At 44.4% G+C, this 18,216-nt stretch overlaps 1 protein-coding gene across 1 annotated transcript; it reads left to right on the top strand.

Moving 5' to 3' along the window:
* Positions 1-1,534: 1,534 nt before the first annotated feature.
* Positions 1,535-2,464, top strand: LOC148501488 (olfactory receptor 5AR1-like). Its single transcript, XM_088450425.1, has one exon. The coding sequence runs from the start codon at positions 1,535-1,537 to the stop codon at positions 2,462-2,464; it is 930 nt and encodes a 309-aa protein (XP_088306551.1).
* Positions 2,465-18,216: the final 15,752 nt, after the last annotated feature.

Raw genomic sequence — 18,216 nt, 5'->3', positions numbered from 1 at the left:
AGTCCAGCGCCGCCGGCACGGAGCACGGTCACAATCACCATACCGGACATCAGCTAAAGATGGGTTGGGGGAGCTCGGCCAAGGGTACTCACCCCCTATGCCCCCCTTAATCCGGACCTGGCCTACCCTCTGAAGCCCACACCATAGAATGCTTCTAACTCACGGGTTTAACGATTTTTGTCTCCGACCATCTTGGCGCCCCGTCAGATCCAGCACCCAGGTCATATGCCCCCCTAGCCCCCCCTCACCCGTTACCTGTACAAGATGCTCTAAGCAGCTGCTGATCTCTTATTCACCTTCTCACTTACGGCCTGATTCAGAGCTAAATGCTATGTGGATGTGTATGCAGTTGGCCGATGCGTTTATTACAGCATATGCATCTAATGCACATGGCACTTTCATCCCGGTGCCTCTGCGATGTTGCTCACAAAGAAGATTAGATGCAGAGTGTTTGACAAATATGGGCTATTTTGTGGGTGGTAATAGGTGCTAACAGAGAGATTGTTACAAAAACGTGGGCCGGTGACAACCTTTTTATGGGAGTGTAGTCTTTGTACGCAAATTAACTGGTGCCGGTGACTTAGTTCCATCGTCAATTCTGTGTAGCCACATAGTTACTCAGAAGGCCGATGATCGACTGATTTGCGACCGATGCTGCAACATTTTATGCAGATGATTGGATTTGCAAAGCCACAGGTAGGAGTCTTAATACATTTCCCAGCGGCTGCTATATTTACATATTTTCACAAAGCAGCTGCGTAAAAAATGTTGTATTAGTGACGGGATTCTCTACTTTGCACAGCTTAGAGCAGTGAATGATATTGTCTGTTGAAACTTGAAGGTGCTACAAATCTGTCCAGCCATAAAAACATATAGTTTCAAGGGCCCCAAACGTAATGAAGCCTAGCAGTCCAAACCATTTCTAAAGCAACCAATAATTCTGTTAATTCCTTTTGCGGCACATAAAATGATCATTGAGCATTATATAACACATACAGGTATATGACTATATGTATCCCAATCAGCATTTAAAATGCAGTAGTGTTTAGTTATTTTCACTGCTAATTGCAATGTTGTAATGCACATAACCGCTTGCAGTAACCATGCTTCAGGTGCCGGAACAATGCTTCCAAGAAAGCCCTGTCCCAGCAATGCAATGGAAGTAAATTGATAGCTACAGTACCGATATCCCTTTGATTCTGGTTTCTTATCCGGTTTCTTTTAAAGTATAACACAGAAAGAGAATATGTCCAGTATTGCTTTCGTTAAATTAAACACTGGAGTTTCAGGATGCTCTCATTTAGTTAGGCCTAAAGGAATCTCTGGGCAACCTGGGAAGATGAATGTTTTAAAAGCTGAAAACGCAAAAGTACATTGATTCCCATATCGGCCGATTTCAGCATTGCACTGTATCTGTCCTTCATTAGCACAAACCCACATTGTATATTATAAAGTTATTTTATGATTTTTACTGAGTGATAAAGAATGTAATAATAATATGAAAATCTAAATCATGTTTTTTCATTATACAGAAATGTTATTAGAAGCAACATTTAATACAACATTTTTCTCATTTGAAGGATTGACTGACGACCCAAAACTCCAATACTTTATGTTGGTAATATTGTTTATTTCCTACCTTGTTGTGGTCTGTGGAAATGCCACCATTATTGCTGTGATTTGGGTGACTCCCCGCATGCACACTCCTATGTACATCTTCTTAATGAACCTCTCCATCATTGACATTGCTTCTACCTCAAGTATTCTACTTAAACTATTACATATTCTCATCACCAAGTATAATATAATCTTATTCTGGGAATGTATAACTCAGCTGTACTTATTTGTGTTATTAAGTTGCACTGAAATTTTGCTGCTTACAGCTATGGCATATGATCGCTATGTTGCAATATGTCACCCCCTTCATTATAATAGTAAAATGAGTATAAGACACTGTACTGACCTATTAGTTACAGCGTGGACTGCTGGGTTTTTAAGCCCTATTGGACACACTGTCCTTATATCTAAGATGTCCTTTTGTGCTTCTCATCGAATCAGCCACATCTTCTGTGATATTACGCCTTTGCTAAAGATCTCTTGCAGTGATATATCTGAAGTAGAAATACTAACCTACATTGAAGGAGCACTACTGGGATTTACCTCATTTATTTTCACTGTAGTCTCATATATTTTCATAATTTCTGCAATCCTAACAATAAAGTCTTCTAAGGGTCAAGATAAAGCTTTTTCTACCTGCTCTTCTCACCTGACCTGCATTATTCAATTCTATGGGACAATAACATCTTTGCACATGCAACCCACATCCAACTACTCTTCCAAACTGGACAAGTGGTTTGCTCTTGTGTATACTGTTTTGGTGCCAATGTTAAATCCTTTCATTTACAGTCTAAAGAACAAAGAAGTAAAAGACGTTTTGTTAAAATGTAAGAAGAAATGGGTGTAAAAAACATATGATCAATGTTGAAAAAACTCTTTTTAGACATTTTTGCAAATTTAAGAACAGTCCAGCACAGGACTCATCTCACCTGGTGATTATGCTTCAGCATGTGGTGTTGTCCGTGCTCATCCTGAATGAATTTGCCGCTTACTTATGTGCTTAAAACATGTAGTACATACTTGAAAAACATTTCAAGGAGATTGTGAAAGCAGCACCTATGGGTGCAGCACTATAGAGGGCATGTACTCCTCCATCTAAGAGGTGGGTAATAAAATTGACTTACTTCCATCTGTGCAGTAAACCTATGCTTCACTCTATGACTTTCTAGCATCTTAAATTAACCCCTCTAACTCTCTCCCTTTCACATGGTTAATGCAATTCACTGCACATCACATGTTGTAATATAGCATACACCTATGGGCACAAATCCCCTGTAATGCAGCACCCACCAGCTAATGAAGCACACAGGCCTGGTAATGGAGCTCACATCTTCTGTATTCTGTATTTCTGGGATAAGTATACTGTACATTTAAAACACAGGATCCCAGCAAATTCCCCTGACACGTTATCTTTACTCTTGTATGAAATTTCTTCTTTAAATTGTACAAACCATATTTCCATAATTAACTAAAGGCGCTATTAGTACAGGATCTGTGATTTTTTTCAGCTGAGGATGTGCGATATTTTGCTAAAGGAACAGACACCGGGAATTGTACTGAGATGCCCAGCAGAGCATTCGCAAGCTGTCCGCAACTGGGTAAACGTGCGTAGTATCGGTTGCTGATCATGCAAATATCAAATCCTTGGGCAAAATTTAATAAGCGGCAGGTTCTAAACCCTGGTGGTTTAATGGCGGGTTCTATTCTGTTTTAAACCCTGGGGGTTTGGTGGCGGTTTTGCAGCAGTTTCTAAATGACAGCCCTGTGCTATTCTATTCTAAAATGTGTTTTGATGGCGATTTGGCATCAGTTTTGCTATCTGATGATTTTCTAAGGCCAAAACCACTGCAAAACCACTGCAAAACTGCCGTCAAAACACATTTTAGAATAGAATAGAACAGGGCTGTCATATAGAAACCGCTGCAAAACTGCCACCAAACTCCCGGGGTTTAGAATAGAATAGAATCCACCTTCAAACCGCCACAAACCACCGGGGTTTAGAACCCGCCGCTTAGAAAATTTTGCCCCTTGAGTAAGTTTATAGTCACTCAGAATGGCCACCGTAACTGAGTTGCCGGAGCCCTGTTTTCAATGTACTGGACTGAAGATACAGGATGTGAAACGCCCCTGAAATGGTCATGTCTGCATTTTTAACTGACACTGCCTATTGCCTCCCCTAAACGCTCCCTACTTGTCAATCACACTGCGAATAAGAATTGCAGCATGCGACTACAGTAATGTAAGCATCGAGATATAGAAACATAGAGTTTGATGACAGATAAGAACTACTTGCCCCATCTAGTCTGCCCTTTTTACCTTTTGGTAACCTCAACCCTATTTTATCCATAGTTCTTTGTAAGGATATTCTTATGCCTATCCCAAGCATGTTTAAATTGCTCTACTGTCTTACCCACTACTACCTGTGACGAGAGGCTATTCCACATATCCCCTACCCTTTCTGTGAAGTAATTTTTCCTAAAAATTCCTTTGGACCTACCTCCCTCCAGTTTCAGTGCATGTCCTCGTGTTGTAGTACATGTACGTCGACGCATGCGCAGTGGCAAAAAAATCACTCCATTTGCGAAAACATCGGCATTGTATTCAACTCTGAATTAGGCCTTTACTACAGTCTTCATGATTCTATTAAACCACCACAAGTTTTCATTCTTCAATGTCTTTTTAAAAACTCCAGATTTTATGACCATGGGGAATGGACAGGCTGATACTTCCCCTGTAACACTTTAAGAACCTTGTCTTGCTTATCCCCACTTGCAAAGAGGAGACAAATAGAAGTGATGTCCACCAGACAGTCTCTGTTTGAAGTAAACAGTACTGTGAATTCTCTCTATGTGATTACCTTCCCAGCACTGGACATACAGAAAACTACCTGAGGCCCTCTAGTAATTACTTTCAGACCATCAACTATCATTCCACCTCTATAAAAAACAAGATTTATAGAATTTCTTACATTATTGAATCAGATCTAGCATGTACTGCATTACATAGGCCTGGTAGTCAAAACAAAGTCCACATCTTGGAACCTGCTTTCCACAATTACTCTGATAATTTGCTCAAGACAGAACAGGGAGGTGGAGTGGCCATCTGCTTTAAAAATCCTTTAAAAATGTGGTAGTGGCTTGTTCTGCACTACTTCTGTTACAGTAGCCACCGGGCACTAGGATCCAGAGCAGCTGCTGCCAGAGGCATGACCTCCAACCTTTGCCTTCTGCACATTCATGGCTCCCAACAACATCTTTCCTCCTGTCCTTCCTCAGTGAATGGATGTGCCCCTGTTTTCTCCTCACTAATGGAGGATGCACAGTATATACAGACCCCTACACCCACTATATCACCACTGCTTGACATATTAGAGATACTGCTGCCACTAGTGCACTATAACCTCCATAGAGTATGAGAGTACATATTAGGTTCACCACAACAGCCAGCAACCCTACAAATGCTCCTGGCTGCAAATGGACAATATAGTTAACCTGTATCTGCTATTAACCCTGTGTTTACCTATTTCCTTTTCTACCTGGTTAATAAACCTTCACCTGGTTAAGTCAACTGCCATGGGAACTAAACTCCATTTGCACACCACTGCCATATACCACCATAGTGTCTGCCAATAGGTTATGTGTCCAGGCCGATAATGCATTCAGCCCTCCAGCATGCCCAGACACCAATCCTTTATATATACAGATGAAAAAGTACAGTGCAGAGGTTAGTATGAGCTTCGCATAGTTAGTGGGTTCAGAAAATGATGCCAAATGGAAGTTTGTCATGGAGATGCAGTTAAAGCGGGATAAGCCCTGGAAAGTTACCAGTGACCCAAGTGATAATCCAAACCCAGATGATGTGTATGGAGCCACAGGGGCAATAGGCTTAGCTGTAGAACAGCATGTACACTCCATAATTTATGAGAAGACAACTGCATGTGTTATGTGGGTGACTTTACAGATGTCTTACAAAGACATAGGTCTAACAAGAAGAATCAACATAAGACATACTTCATATGGGACAAAGGGCCTGATTCAGAGCCGCTCGTAAGAGGCCGCTCGTTCGTTCCGAGCGATGTTTGCCCAACTGCGCATGCGTACGGATCGTAATACGCATGCGCGAACCAGTCAGTGCGGCCGAAAATTGTTTGTTCGCTAAATAGTGAATGCCTGCTATTTTGAGTGACAGGAGGAGGCGTTTGTGGATGGTAACAGGGGAAGGTGCTTGAAAACGGGGAGTGGAGATCCGAACGCAGGCGTGCTTAAAGGTCAAAACGGGCGTTTATGGGTGTGCATAATTAATACAGCAGTGTCATTGACCATGTCACTGGGATATTTTATAGCCAGAACTGCTCGCAAAATTGTGGTAGCAAAAACCAACCACAAGAATAGCGAGCAGTTCATACGCTGGTCGATGTACTCGATTAATCTAATAAATAGCGGACATGACGTAGGATGCGAGCGGCCAGGGGGCGTGTTTTTTCAAAATTACGTTCGCATGTTTTGTTTGCTCATTCAGACCTAGAGGCGTGAACAGACCGCAAAGAGTGAACGGTTCATTTGAATAGCCACCCCTATTTTCTGGACGAGCAAGCGCTAATTGCGTCCGGCTCTGAATCAGGCCCAAAGCTCAATGCATGCAAGAATATGAATGAAAATATACATAAAAACATGTCTATCTCTTAGCAATTTACTTCAGTAGGCATCCACATAGACGATGAGGAGGTTGCAGTGGCAATGCTGAAAACCCTTACACAATAGTATGATACATGTAGAGACTAATGCTGAGAATTCTATTTTGCTGTCAAAGAGTGCAAAACCTAAACGTTAAAGTACACATGTTTCAAGTGTCACAAGTGTAACAAGTTTCAGAGACTGAAACCTTATACTTAAGTGAACAGCAACAGAGCAAGAGCTCTATAAGGAGCAACAAAAGAAAACTTCCTAAAAGGTGCAGCGATGAATTTGCAAACTTTGTCAGCTGTGAAAATCAAACCCTCCAAGAATCAAAATTAAGCAGAGTCTGGCAAGAGTGGAAATATGCCATAGATTCAAAAGATGATTATGAATATCCTGCAAGTGATATATAAGAGAACTAAATAGCCAATGTCAAGCAGTTACTAAGTGACAGATTCAAACTCAAAGACCTTGGGCTTACGCACTATAGGTCTGAGGATCATACAGAACCTGAGTGCTATGATTTTTACCATAGATCAACAAAGCTACTGTACATTGAAGTGATGCTTAACTTGTTTGGAATGACATATGTGAAAGCAATAATCCCATAAATAGACAAAAGCATGAAAACTTCAAAAGGTATATGTCCAACATCAGTTGCAGAAATTCAAGAGATGAGAAAAAATCCTAACCACAGTGCTATGGGTACTTTGATGTATGTAAGCATTGGCATATGACCAAGTGTAGCTTTAGATACCTTAGGGCAGTGGTTCTCAAAGTCGGCCCTCAGGTCCCCACATAGTTCACATTTTCCAGGTCACCCAGCAGGTGCACAGGTGTATTCATTACTTACTGACACATTCGAAAGGTTCCACAGGTGTAGCTAATTATTTATCTTGTGATTCTGTGAGGAGAACTGGAAAACATGCACCGTTTGGGGTCCTGAGGACCGAGTTTGAGAACCTGTGCCTTTGGAGAACAAGTTCCTTAAAGAAGAAAACAGAAACTTTAGAGCAATGAACGTTCTGCGATGATGATTGGGGAGCTGATGAAGATGACAGATGATCCTACACTGGATAGCTGTTTGCACTTGCAGACGCAGTCGTCAGCCAGGCAAGTAGAAAACAGCCATCAGTTGCCTTGTTACTACCAAAGGAGGAATATATGACTCCCACAGAAACAGTCAAAGAAGAACTATGGCTGAAAGATACTATGTGTGAGATAGCTATTTTTAGCGTAGATGAGCCATCAACATTGCATCTAACAATAGAGGCAGGGGCAGAGCTATGGGAGACAATGGAGGCGCCTGTCGCCGGGTTCCCGCTTTGAAGGGGCTCCTGCTTCATTGTCCACAACATATTCACCTCACTTAGGCTGTATCTATGTACCCGGAGTGTACCGTCATGGTCGACATTCTGACGTACATATTGATTATCGACATACAGTATAGTAAATGTCAACATTTTGGTTGTCTAAATAATGCACCTGTCGACATTATGGTGTCTATGTTTTGAATATTGAATACATGGCACCCCTTCCCGGCACCTGAGAAGCCACCATACACTAGTGGAGAGCTCCATGTCAGACCATCAGTTGCAGCCTTTGTCTATCTATAGCCTGTCTGCATGGAAATTGCTACATTACAGTGTCAGTGGCTGTGACGGGGGGACAAAAAATTATAACTTGCCTCCGGGCATCAGGGATGAACTTACGCCACTGATTAGAGGTACAATACAATATACTTATTTTCCAATACTAAAGTCCAAGGTAGATCCAATCATATTGCTATCAGACACCATTTCATTAGAGAGCTGGTAGATAGTGCCTTAGTCAGAGTGTTTTATCTGACCTGTGAGTAAAATGTAACTAACGTCACATGTATTAAATGTTTTCTTACAGTAATGTGGACTGGAATACATTTGAAATCTCTATGTATTTTGTCATGTTAGGTTTGCATAATGCTCTTATGTTTTTGGCAGCAGGTGAGACTTCCTAATGTGACATGCTCATGTTGAAATTCAGGTAACCTGAGACAGCCTTGATTGAGAGGGAGGTGTTAGAGGCAAGCCCTATGCTGCCTCCATTACAGTAGCCACTGGGCACTAGGACCCAAAGTGGCCTGTTACAGGAGGTGCAACCATGGACCTGTGTCTTCTGCGCATATGCAGCTCCCCACTACATCTAACCCCCAATGTGTTCTCTGCGTACTCCCCTGTAACAGAGGATATATATATATATATATATATATATACTGACCCCTATAGTATTTCTTCTATTCTACCAACGCTTGGCATACTAGAGATCCTGCTGCCACCACTGCACTTTAATCTGCATATACAGTGAGAGTACATACTAGGTGTATCACAATGCCAAGCAACCCTACAAATGCTCCTGGCTGCAACTAGACAATCCAGATAACCTGTATTTGCTGTTAGTCCTGTAATTATCTGTTCCTGTTTCTACCTAGTTAATAAACCTTCACCTGTTTAAGTCATCTACCGTGTGGACTAACTTTCATTTGCACACCACTGTCACCTACCACCAGAGCGGGATTTAAACCTCATGGGGCCCTAGGCAAGATAACGGGTTTGGGGCCCCCCTCCCCCAAACAATCCATAGCACTATACTTTCATTACAAATTAATTCTGCTGTACAGCACCCTGGTGCGCCACCGCCTTGAAACGTCGGCTATGTATGTATAAATACACTTGATTTTTGATAAGCTTTTCAGAGTTTGGCCCCACTGATTGCCCCCTCTATAGCTCTCACTGCCAGTCCATATCACACTGACTCACTGCCCTCTCACAGCAATCACTCATTCAGCACACTGACCTTCATCCCAACTCACTTGTTTCCCCCATAGCACATCGACCCCCCGCAATGCACACAATGACCCAGTTACTGCCTACCACACAGCACCACATACTACCCCCTTCACTGCCCCCTCACAGAACCACATACTACCCCCTTCACTGCCCCCTCATAGCACCACGTACTGCCCCCTCACAGAACCACAACCCACTTCCTGTCTCACAGCACAGAACCCCTCTCCCCTCACAGCACAAACGCCCTGTCACCTCGCAGCACAGAACCCACTCAGCACAGACCCTCTCCCTTCATGCACAAACCCCTCTCAGCACCCCTCTCCCTTCACAGCACCCCTCTCTACTCACAGCAAAGACCCCTTTTACCTCTGAGCACCCCTCTACTCACAGCACAGACCGCTCTCCCCTCTCAGCACAAACCCCCTCTCCCTCAAAGCACAGATCCCCTCTCCCCTCACAGCACAGATCGCCCCTCTCAGCACAGATCCCCACTCTGCCCTTTCAGCACAGACCCCTCTCAGCACAGACCCCCCCACTCCTCTGCCCTCACAGAACAGACCCTCCCTTTGCCCTCACTGCACGGACCCCTCCTCTGCCCTCACAGCACAGACCCCACTCCCATCTCCTCACAGCACCTTTTTCCCATCCCCCCACCAAATATATCTGCCGGGAAAACTTGTATTTGTGCCGCGGACCTGCATGGCTCCTAGAGTAGTACATCCTCTGCCTCCCAGACAGTACAATTGTGATGTGACGTGATGACATCATGTCGCATAACTGAGCAGGGCCAAGCCTCCTGAATACACAGGGAGAGGGGGTCCAAGTTAGTTACTTATATACACACACACACCTATATATATATATATATATATATATTGTGATAGGATCACTGGTAAAGTGGTCTGTGGCAGGTACATTTGTCCCAGATTCCTGTCATTATGTGTTTTAAACCCCTAGGAGAAAGTCTGCAGTGTAGCAGGCTTGAGTCTCGGCTTTTTGAAAAGCCGGTTTGGGACCTGGGGGTTGTGGGTGAGAGGAGAGGGAGGGCTCCACCCACGGCCACTCCAGGTTTTGGTTCTCGCAGCCTGGTAACAGGTTTGTTAGTTTTCCACCTGAGAGTGGCCAATATAAGCCTAGTGTGTTGAGGGCTAATGGTCTCACCTGGGAGAGCAGACAGGGAGTTTGCTCAGAGACACTGGAAAAACCTAACTGTGAGTGTTGTGCTGTGCTTTTGTTGCTGGTGAGGGCATTAGGCCCTGCCAGGTTCTGGTAGTGAGGGAACTACCTGTGAAGTTAGTGCCCCGACAGGGCTAGGATTTACGTTTATGTTTTCTTTGTGTTATTTCTGACATTGTACAATAAAGACTGGCGCCGACCAGCTTGTACTTGCATCCAGACTGGTGTGCTGCTTCCCTGCTGCTGTGTGTGTGTGTAAGGAAGGAGTCCTCTACCCAGGAGAGGGACCCCCTAACCTAACTGTGTCACAATATATATATATACACACACTATATATATACACACATATGGGTATATATATATATATATATATATATATACATATATAGATGGATTTCATTAGAACAGGTATTTAATTAAAATAATGTACAAATACACTGACCACAAGTCAGGTAACAATGCTCTGGCTGCCTCTATGATGGGGAGGGTGCCTGCAGCCAATGTCCCAATGTCACTGGAGCGGAGTGTGATTGCAACCTCCAGCTCTTCATAGATGGCTGCTGCTACGGAAGGGTGGGACACGGGAGGCAGGGATAAGAAGGCCGGGACAGTGCGGGCACACCGTCATACGCAATGACGTAATAGCGTCCTTCATTACTATAGCGTATGCGCAGTGCTCTTTTGCCGGGGATGGGGTCCGGCTTCATTGTTTATTTGTCCAGTTGCGTCACGCCGGCGCGGACGAAAGTCGCAGCATCTATGTGTTGTCAATTAAATTTAGCAGCCAAGGCCCCTTGAGGCCCCTCTAAACCTCGGGGCCCGGGACGGGGGTACCACTATGTCGCCGGGCCTGCATCCACGGCTGGTGCTCTCAAAACACAGAGCAGCACTGCAGGTTCTTTCCAGTGCCGGATTACCGGGGTGGGCCCAGCTACGGGCCCCTTGGGACCTGTAGGGCCCTAGGCGACCGCCTAGGTTGCATAATGGTAAATCCGGCCCTGCCTACCACTGCAGTGTCTGCTAATAGACTAAGCCTACAGTTACACTCAGGGGCAAAAAGGAAAAGGAAGAAGAGATATAGGGGGAAAAAAGGAATGTTGCTGAAGAGAGAGGAGAAATGAGCAAATGAGAAATGTTGAGACAGGGGCATAACAGCGTGGGCAAAGCGAATACTCCAGGCAGGGGTCATGCTCAGAATTAAATTTTTGTCAATGGTAGTAAGTAATACAATAGTGCAGAAAGTTCCAAACAGCTATTAGTTTCTGATGATAAATCTGTGTTCTAATTACCTTTAGAATGGTATTTTGGTACCTTAATAATGATCTGGGCATTATCAAAGATTTGCCTATATTTTTTAGACATTCAATATTTAGATATTCAAAACATAGACACCATAATGTCGACAGGTGCATTATTTAGACAACCAAGATGTTGACATTTACTATACTGTATGTCGATAATCAATATGTACGTCAGAATGTCGACCGGTACACAATGTATACTGTACATGGACATAATTTAGACATTCAATATAAGGACAGTTTGGTTGCTAACATTTTGCATACGTCTATATTTTGGGTATCAATGTTTATGTTTTGCTTGTAGATATTCTGACTGTGTCAACATTTATTAATTCAATGTAGACATTTTGACTGTGTTTACATTTTGACTGTCGACATTATGACCCTGTCAAAGTTTTGGTTGTTGACGTTTTGGCCATGTCGACACAGTGTCAGTTGACATTTTGGTGTCGACATTTTGATCGTCTAAGTTTTGACTGTCTAAATTTTGACTACATCCCTTATCACAAACCAGCTCCAAGATAGATGCCATTTTCCAAGTTACTAATATACCTCAAAATTAAGAAATAGGTACCGTAGTGTAATGCTGTAAACATGAACCAATTATTTTTTCAAGCAATATAAAATGCCCATGCATGAATAAAACATTAAGAAAGCTTATCTGAGATCTTTGGGGTGAAACAACCAGGTTGAAGAACCTCTGGCCAGAAAATGTCTTGCACCAGCAAGTCAGTTCACATGAAGCCTCCTGCGGAATAGTGTCTACAGGAGCAGGTATCCCACCATGTTATGCCGATTGGTACTTCCTAAGGGGTTACAGGTAAGAGTTCCCACTGCCCATATTTATACTTTGCACCAAATAAAACAATTCACTTCTAGTTTTAACACAATTCTGATTACATCTATCTAATATAGTAACATGTGTAAATCACACTTCAGCCATGGTCAATGTTTATTCATGCATACACACGCAGCTCTGCAAAGAGCCCCAGAACAATGACCAGAAGTGGTAAATTCCCAAGTCGAGTTTGCTTTCAGTGGATGTACAAAAAAGGGCCATGCTCCACTTCTGCACAGTGTACTTCACATACATAATTTTCTGCCCATAGCTGGTGGTATCTGACAGATTAGTAAATAGATAAATAAATAAATACAGGCAATTATAAAATAATAAAGCTATAAATAATCAAAAGGTAATGTAGACAGGGGAATTCTATAATAAAGTTCATATATCAGTTATTAGTTTAAAAAAAGGGTAATACAAGTACAAGTATTAACATTCCAACATATTTACACCGAAGTGCCAAAAGTCATAGGACAACAGTATGTAAAGGTAATGGTAGGTGTTATCCCCATACTGTGACATCTTGCAAATGCCCAGACCTGAATCAGATGTAATCTCACATCTTGTGAGTCAGTTTGAGCACTGGCTATGCTACTCATGGCAAGGCTACTTGAATTATCAGAGTTCAAACGGGGCATGAAAGTGGGTGCCCGATGGATGAGAAATTCCATTTTCAAAGTTGTTTGGGCATTCAAAACTCCTCGATCTATGGCGTCTGGTGTGTACCGGGAATACCTCATAGAAGGCATTACCACCCACTGTGGACAGCGCATTCGTTGATCACAGGTGCTAAATGAATGTGACCAGCAGCAACTGGCTCAAATCGCATCCACATTCAATGCAGGAGGTACTTCCAGCAGGTCAGTGCAGTCAACACTTTTACACTGAACACACCACCTCATTTGGGCTTGTAACATTGCTAATTGGACACTGGAAGACTGACAACATTTGGCATGGTCCAAGGAGTCATGGTTACAATTGTTTCCGGCTGATGATAGGGTTCTGGAGTGGTGCAGATCCCATAAGGCCATAGACCCTAGTTGTCAACAAGGCACCGTACAGGCTGATGGTGGTTCCATAATGGTGTGCTGTGTGTTCATGTGGCATGGGTTGAGACCATTGGTCCATCTGAACATGTCATTGATAGGTTACCGCTATGTTGCATGGCTTGATGACCATATGCTGCCCTTCATGTACCTCACAATGATGGAATATTCCAGCAAGAAGTTGTCCAGAATTGGTTCCTTCTGCATTCTGGAGAGTTCAGATGAATGGTGTGGTCACCACCTTAGCCCGACATGAACCCAATCGAACGTGTATTAAAGGGAAACAATCAGTCATTTAAACAGCGCTACTTCAAAATAATAAGCACCTGATTCACTACGGTATGCACAGTGGCGGAACTACCAGAGACAATGGAGTCATTTGCCGCCGGGCGCCAGCTCTGAAGGGAGCACCTGGCTCCATTGTCACCCAGACGTTCCGGGGCCTCCTACTGCTAAGGACAGAGGAGTGTGTATTATTCTTTCTAACGGGCACTGGAAGCACGCCGGCACCTGTCAGAGGCCCATAGCTTGGAGTAGCTCTGAACTTCTGAAACTGCGAGAATAGGCTGACATCTCGCGAGCAGAGCTCCTCCATTCAAGTTCCCTCCTTCACCCACCAAGACAGAACTGCTCAGCATCAGAGCCACACAGTGAGAGACACATGCAGCGGAGCTCGCGGTACCCTTTCCCCCCTCCCTGGTTTCCTTCTAATCTCTCTCTACACTCACAGCTCTGCTCTCTCTGTCCTTATAGCTTCAACCCCTCACCCAAATGCGGCACCTCCTAACCCCCCTCCCTCACACAGGTTTGCTTCTTTGCTCTCTCTCCTTACAGCTCCAACTCCTCCCCTATCCGAAGCCCCCTCGACCCCCCCTCCTCCCCACAAAGGTTTGTCTCTTTGCTTTCTCTGCTCACAGCTCCAACCCCTCCCCCATCTGCAGCCCCCCGACCCCCCACACACAGGTTCTTCTCTTCTGCTCTCCTCACAGCTCCAACACCTCTCCAATCTGTAGCAACTCTATCCACAGCACTCCTGACCCCCCCTCCCCCAGACAGATTCCCCTCTCCTGCTGTCTCTCCCCTCACAGCTCCAAGCCCCCCATCCATGGCACCTCCATCCACAGCACTACTGACTCCCCCTCCCCAGGCAGGTTCCCCTCTCCTGCTCTCTCTCCCCTCACAGCTCCAAACCCCCCCATCCGTGCCACCCCCAATTCCTTCATTCCCCACTTCAGTTCAACTTCAGCAGAAAATGAACCCTGAAAGAAGGGAGAACCAAGAGTTGTCATGACCTTCCAGACACCGACACAGTCTCATCCTGGGAGGAAGCTACAGCACCAGTGTATCCTGTTCTCCACATGGAAGGTAAGTCACTTACTGTACATGTTACACTTATGATTTATTAATTATATGTAGTTTAATCAATAAATCATGAAATGTACTCATTTGTAAATTTATTAGAAATGATGAGTACTGAAGGTTACGTAGTAATCAGGTTGACATTTAGAATGTCAATACCATAATGTTGACATTCAGGATGTCAACATGTTCATAATGTCGACATTCACAATGTCAACATTGACGTGTTGTCATCATTGTGAATATCTACACATTAATTTATGGCTAGGATTAGGCTGAGGTTCGGGTTAGGCTGCTATTAGGGTAAGGCTGCAGTTACATTAGGGTTAGGATGTGGCAGTGGTTAGGTTTAGCCTGCAGTTAGGGTGGGGTTAGAATTAGGCTATGGTTAGGGTTAGCCTGCAGTTAGGGTTATTCTGTACTTAGGTTATGGTTAGGATTAGGCTGCAGTTAGGGTTAGGCTGCGGTTAGGGTTAGCCTGCAGTTATGGTGGGGTTAGTATTAGGCGGTGGTTAGGGTTAGACTGCAGCTAGGGTGGGGTTAGGATTAGGTTATGGTTAGGGTTAGCCTGCAGTTAGGATTAGGCTGCAGTTAGGGTTAGCCTGCAGTTAGGGTTATTCTGTACTTTGGTTATGGTTAGGATTAGGCTGCAGTTAGGTTTAGGCTGCGGTTAGGGTTAGCCTGCAGTTAGGGTGGGGTTAGAATTAGGTGGTGGTTAGGGCTAGACTGCAGTGAGAGAAGGGTTAGGCTACGGTTAGGGTTAGACTGTAGTTGGGTTAGGAATACGCTGCAGTTAGGGTAAGTCTCTGATATCTGCTGTGGTCCCCCTAGATATATTTGGGGGATACTGTAAATTTGCAGATGGCTCAAGAAATGGATGTTTTCTCCCAGGGGGTTATCCTGCAAATTTACTTCAGGAAATAGGCTCAATAGAAACATTTTATTTCAGTGTGTTTGCGTGCGTGCATGTGTCATGTATAGATTGATAGACAGATATTCACCATTTTATTTTCCCTTTTTTTCTTGGGGGGGGGGGCGCCAAACTACAACTTGCCTCCGGGCAACTGGGGTGAACTTATGCCACTGGCTACGCAATATTGCATACTCCTGCCATTCACTGCGATAGTATGCTAAGCCATAGCGATTGCAATGCCGTCACAGCACTACATAAGGACGCCTACTTTACTTTACATACACATCCGTAATGTTTAGCAAGAGTGTGAAAACATTGGTACAATCGAGTACCATTGCAGCCTCACACACAGTTAAGGCAGGTCAGACCTTACTCAGGAATTGCTTACTTCAGCGCATGCTATAAAGCCTCAGGCTGCGTACGGCATCGCAGTGGATAATTTATGCATGTCCATGCAATGGCGTTCAAATGCACCAGCACGCCTGCGTTCGGCCGACCCCCCCGTCACCACCCCCCAAACGGCACTTCCTGCCAATCACTCTGCGATGGTTGGTTCACATATGCGCACTGCGATGCATATGCATGCGCAGTACACAACAATCGGCCAACTGCTTTCCTTGCTGAATCAGGCCCCAATCTAGAAATCCAAAATATATTTCTACATGATAGATGATAGCTTTAAAGCAAGGTCACCTCCTTATTCACCTATTATTACCACTTCTATCCCTTTATGTTTCAGAAATAGCGGATCACAATTATATAACTCCTTAAAGTGTTTCGATACTACATGGGTCTCTACTTCATTGTTAATGTTTCTGACATGTTTTCAAAAAAAAATTCATACCAAATCTTTAGTCCATGTAGACATAGGCTTTAGGAAAATAAAAAAAAGGATCACTGATCCCCACGGATACAGGAATCGGTATGAAATACCATTGGCCGCATGGTTCGACTCCCGGCAGTGGCAGCCCGACAGATGGACAGATCCCAGCAGCAACAGGCCGACAGAGCTGGAAATACCGTTCGTCCTCAGGTAAGTATATACTAACCTAACCTAATCCCCATAACCCTCCTTAGGGGTGCCTAACCCTAACCTCCCCTCCGAGTGCCTAACCCTAATCCCCCCTGTAAGTGCCTAACCCTACACCCCCTTCCCCGCTGCCTAAACCTAAGTCCCCCGGGGGGGTGCCTAACCCTAAGTCCCCCCCGGGGGTGCCTAACCTTAACCCTCCCTCCCCCTAACTTAACCCTAACCCTCCGGTTTCCCGATTGCATCCCCTGTACACATTGTAAGTATGAATTTGTTTTATTTTTTTTACAAATATAGTGCATGGGTACTGTATTTATTTTAATATTTCCTTTAAAAGTGGACTACAGCTGCCAGTGGGCTCTTAATGTCCGAACATGCTGGCACTTGTTGTTACACAAGTGCCTGCATGTTGGGGAAGGAAGTCTGGAACTTATAGTCCATTTGTAATGAACAATATTATTAACTTTTATTTAACCAAAAATAGAAGTGGGGACCCATTTTATTTTTGGGGTCCTCAATTTCTGAGGAATTCCAGGTCTGAGCTGAGCAGTTTGGGGCTGGTTAATGTAATTGCAGGGGGAGCCCATGCTGTTTATATAAAAACAATTGCTTTGTAATAGGTGCGCAAAACCTGCAGCCTCTTGTCTGGCACAAAAATAGGATCTCACTAAAACACTTATCAATCACCCCAAAAAGAAAATATGTCACACGATGGCACTGGAAATACACACAGCCATTATATTTATGGATATATTGGCTGTGTGTATATCCAGCACCATCAGGATCCCATGCTGTGGCATTAACCATCCCAGCTGGTTCAGTCCGGTGCTGGTTATCAGAGAATAGGGGGAATCCCATGCTTTTTACCCCCTATTTTCCAATACCAGCCCAAGCAAAAACCAACTGACATCGATGTCGGGTTTCAGTTGTAACTGAGGGATTGATTCAGACCCGCTCGCAAGTGCATAGCGCTCGCAAGTGGGTCGATGGTCGGCCAGTGTGCACGCGCGGCGTGCGCAATATGCAGGCGCAAGCCCCGGAGTGAGTGAGAACTTCACTCGCTCTGGGGCTCGCTACAAAACGGGGCGACTGTCGATGTTGATCGACAGCTCGCCCCGTTTTGTAGGCGGGGAGGGGAGGTGGCTGGACAAACGGAGGCATTCCCGAAGGAACGCCTGCCATTTGTGGACAGCCCTACTGACATCTTTCGTGATGTCAGTAGTGAACTTCCTGCTCTATTAGAGCAGGAAGTTCACTCAGGCTTTCGGGAACCGAGACCATACACAAGTTTCTAGACGCAAACCCGATGGTCGCGATAATCGAGACCATCACCAGGCCGCTCACAAAAGCTGTGGGTGGTAACCCACAGCTATGCAAGCGGCCTGGAGGCGGATTTTTTTAATTAAAATATCCGCCCTGATTCAGAGCG

Source organism: Taudactylus pleione, unplaced genomic scaffold (assembly GCF_031769625.1).
Source record: "Taudactylus pleione unplaced genomic scaffold, aTauple2 ptg000518l, whole genome shotgun sequence".
Classification (NCBI taxonomy): domain Eukaryota; kingdom Metazoa; phylum Chordata; class Amphibia; order Anura; family Myobatrachidae; genus Taudactylus; species Taudactylus pleione.
This window is presented reverse-complemented; position numbering and strand designations above follow the sequence as displayed.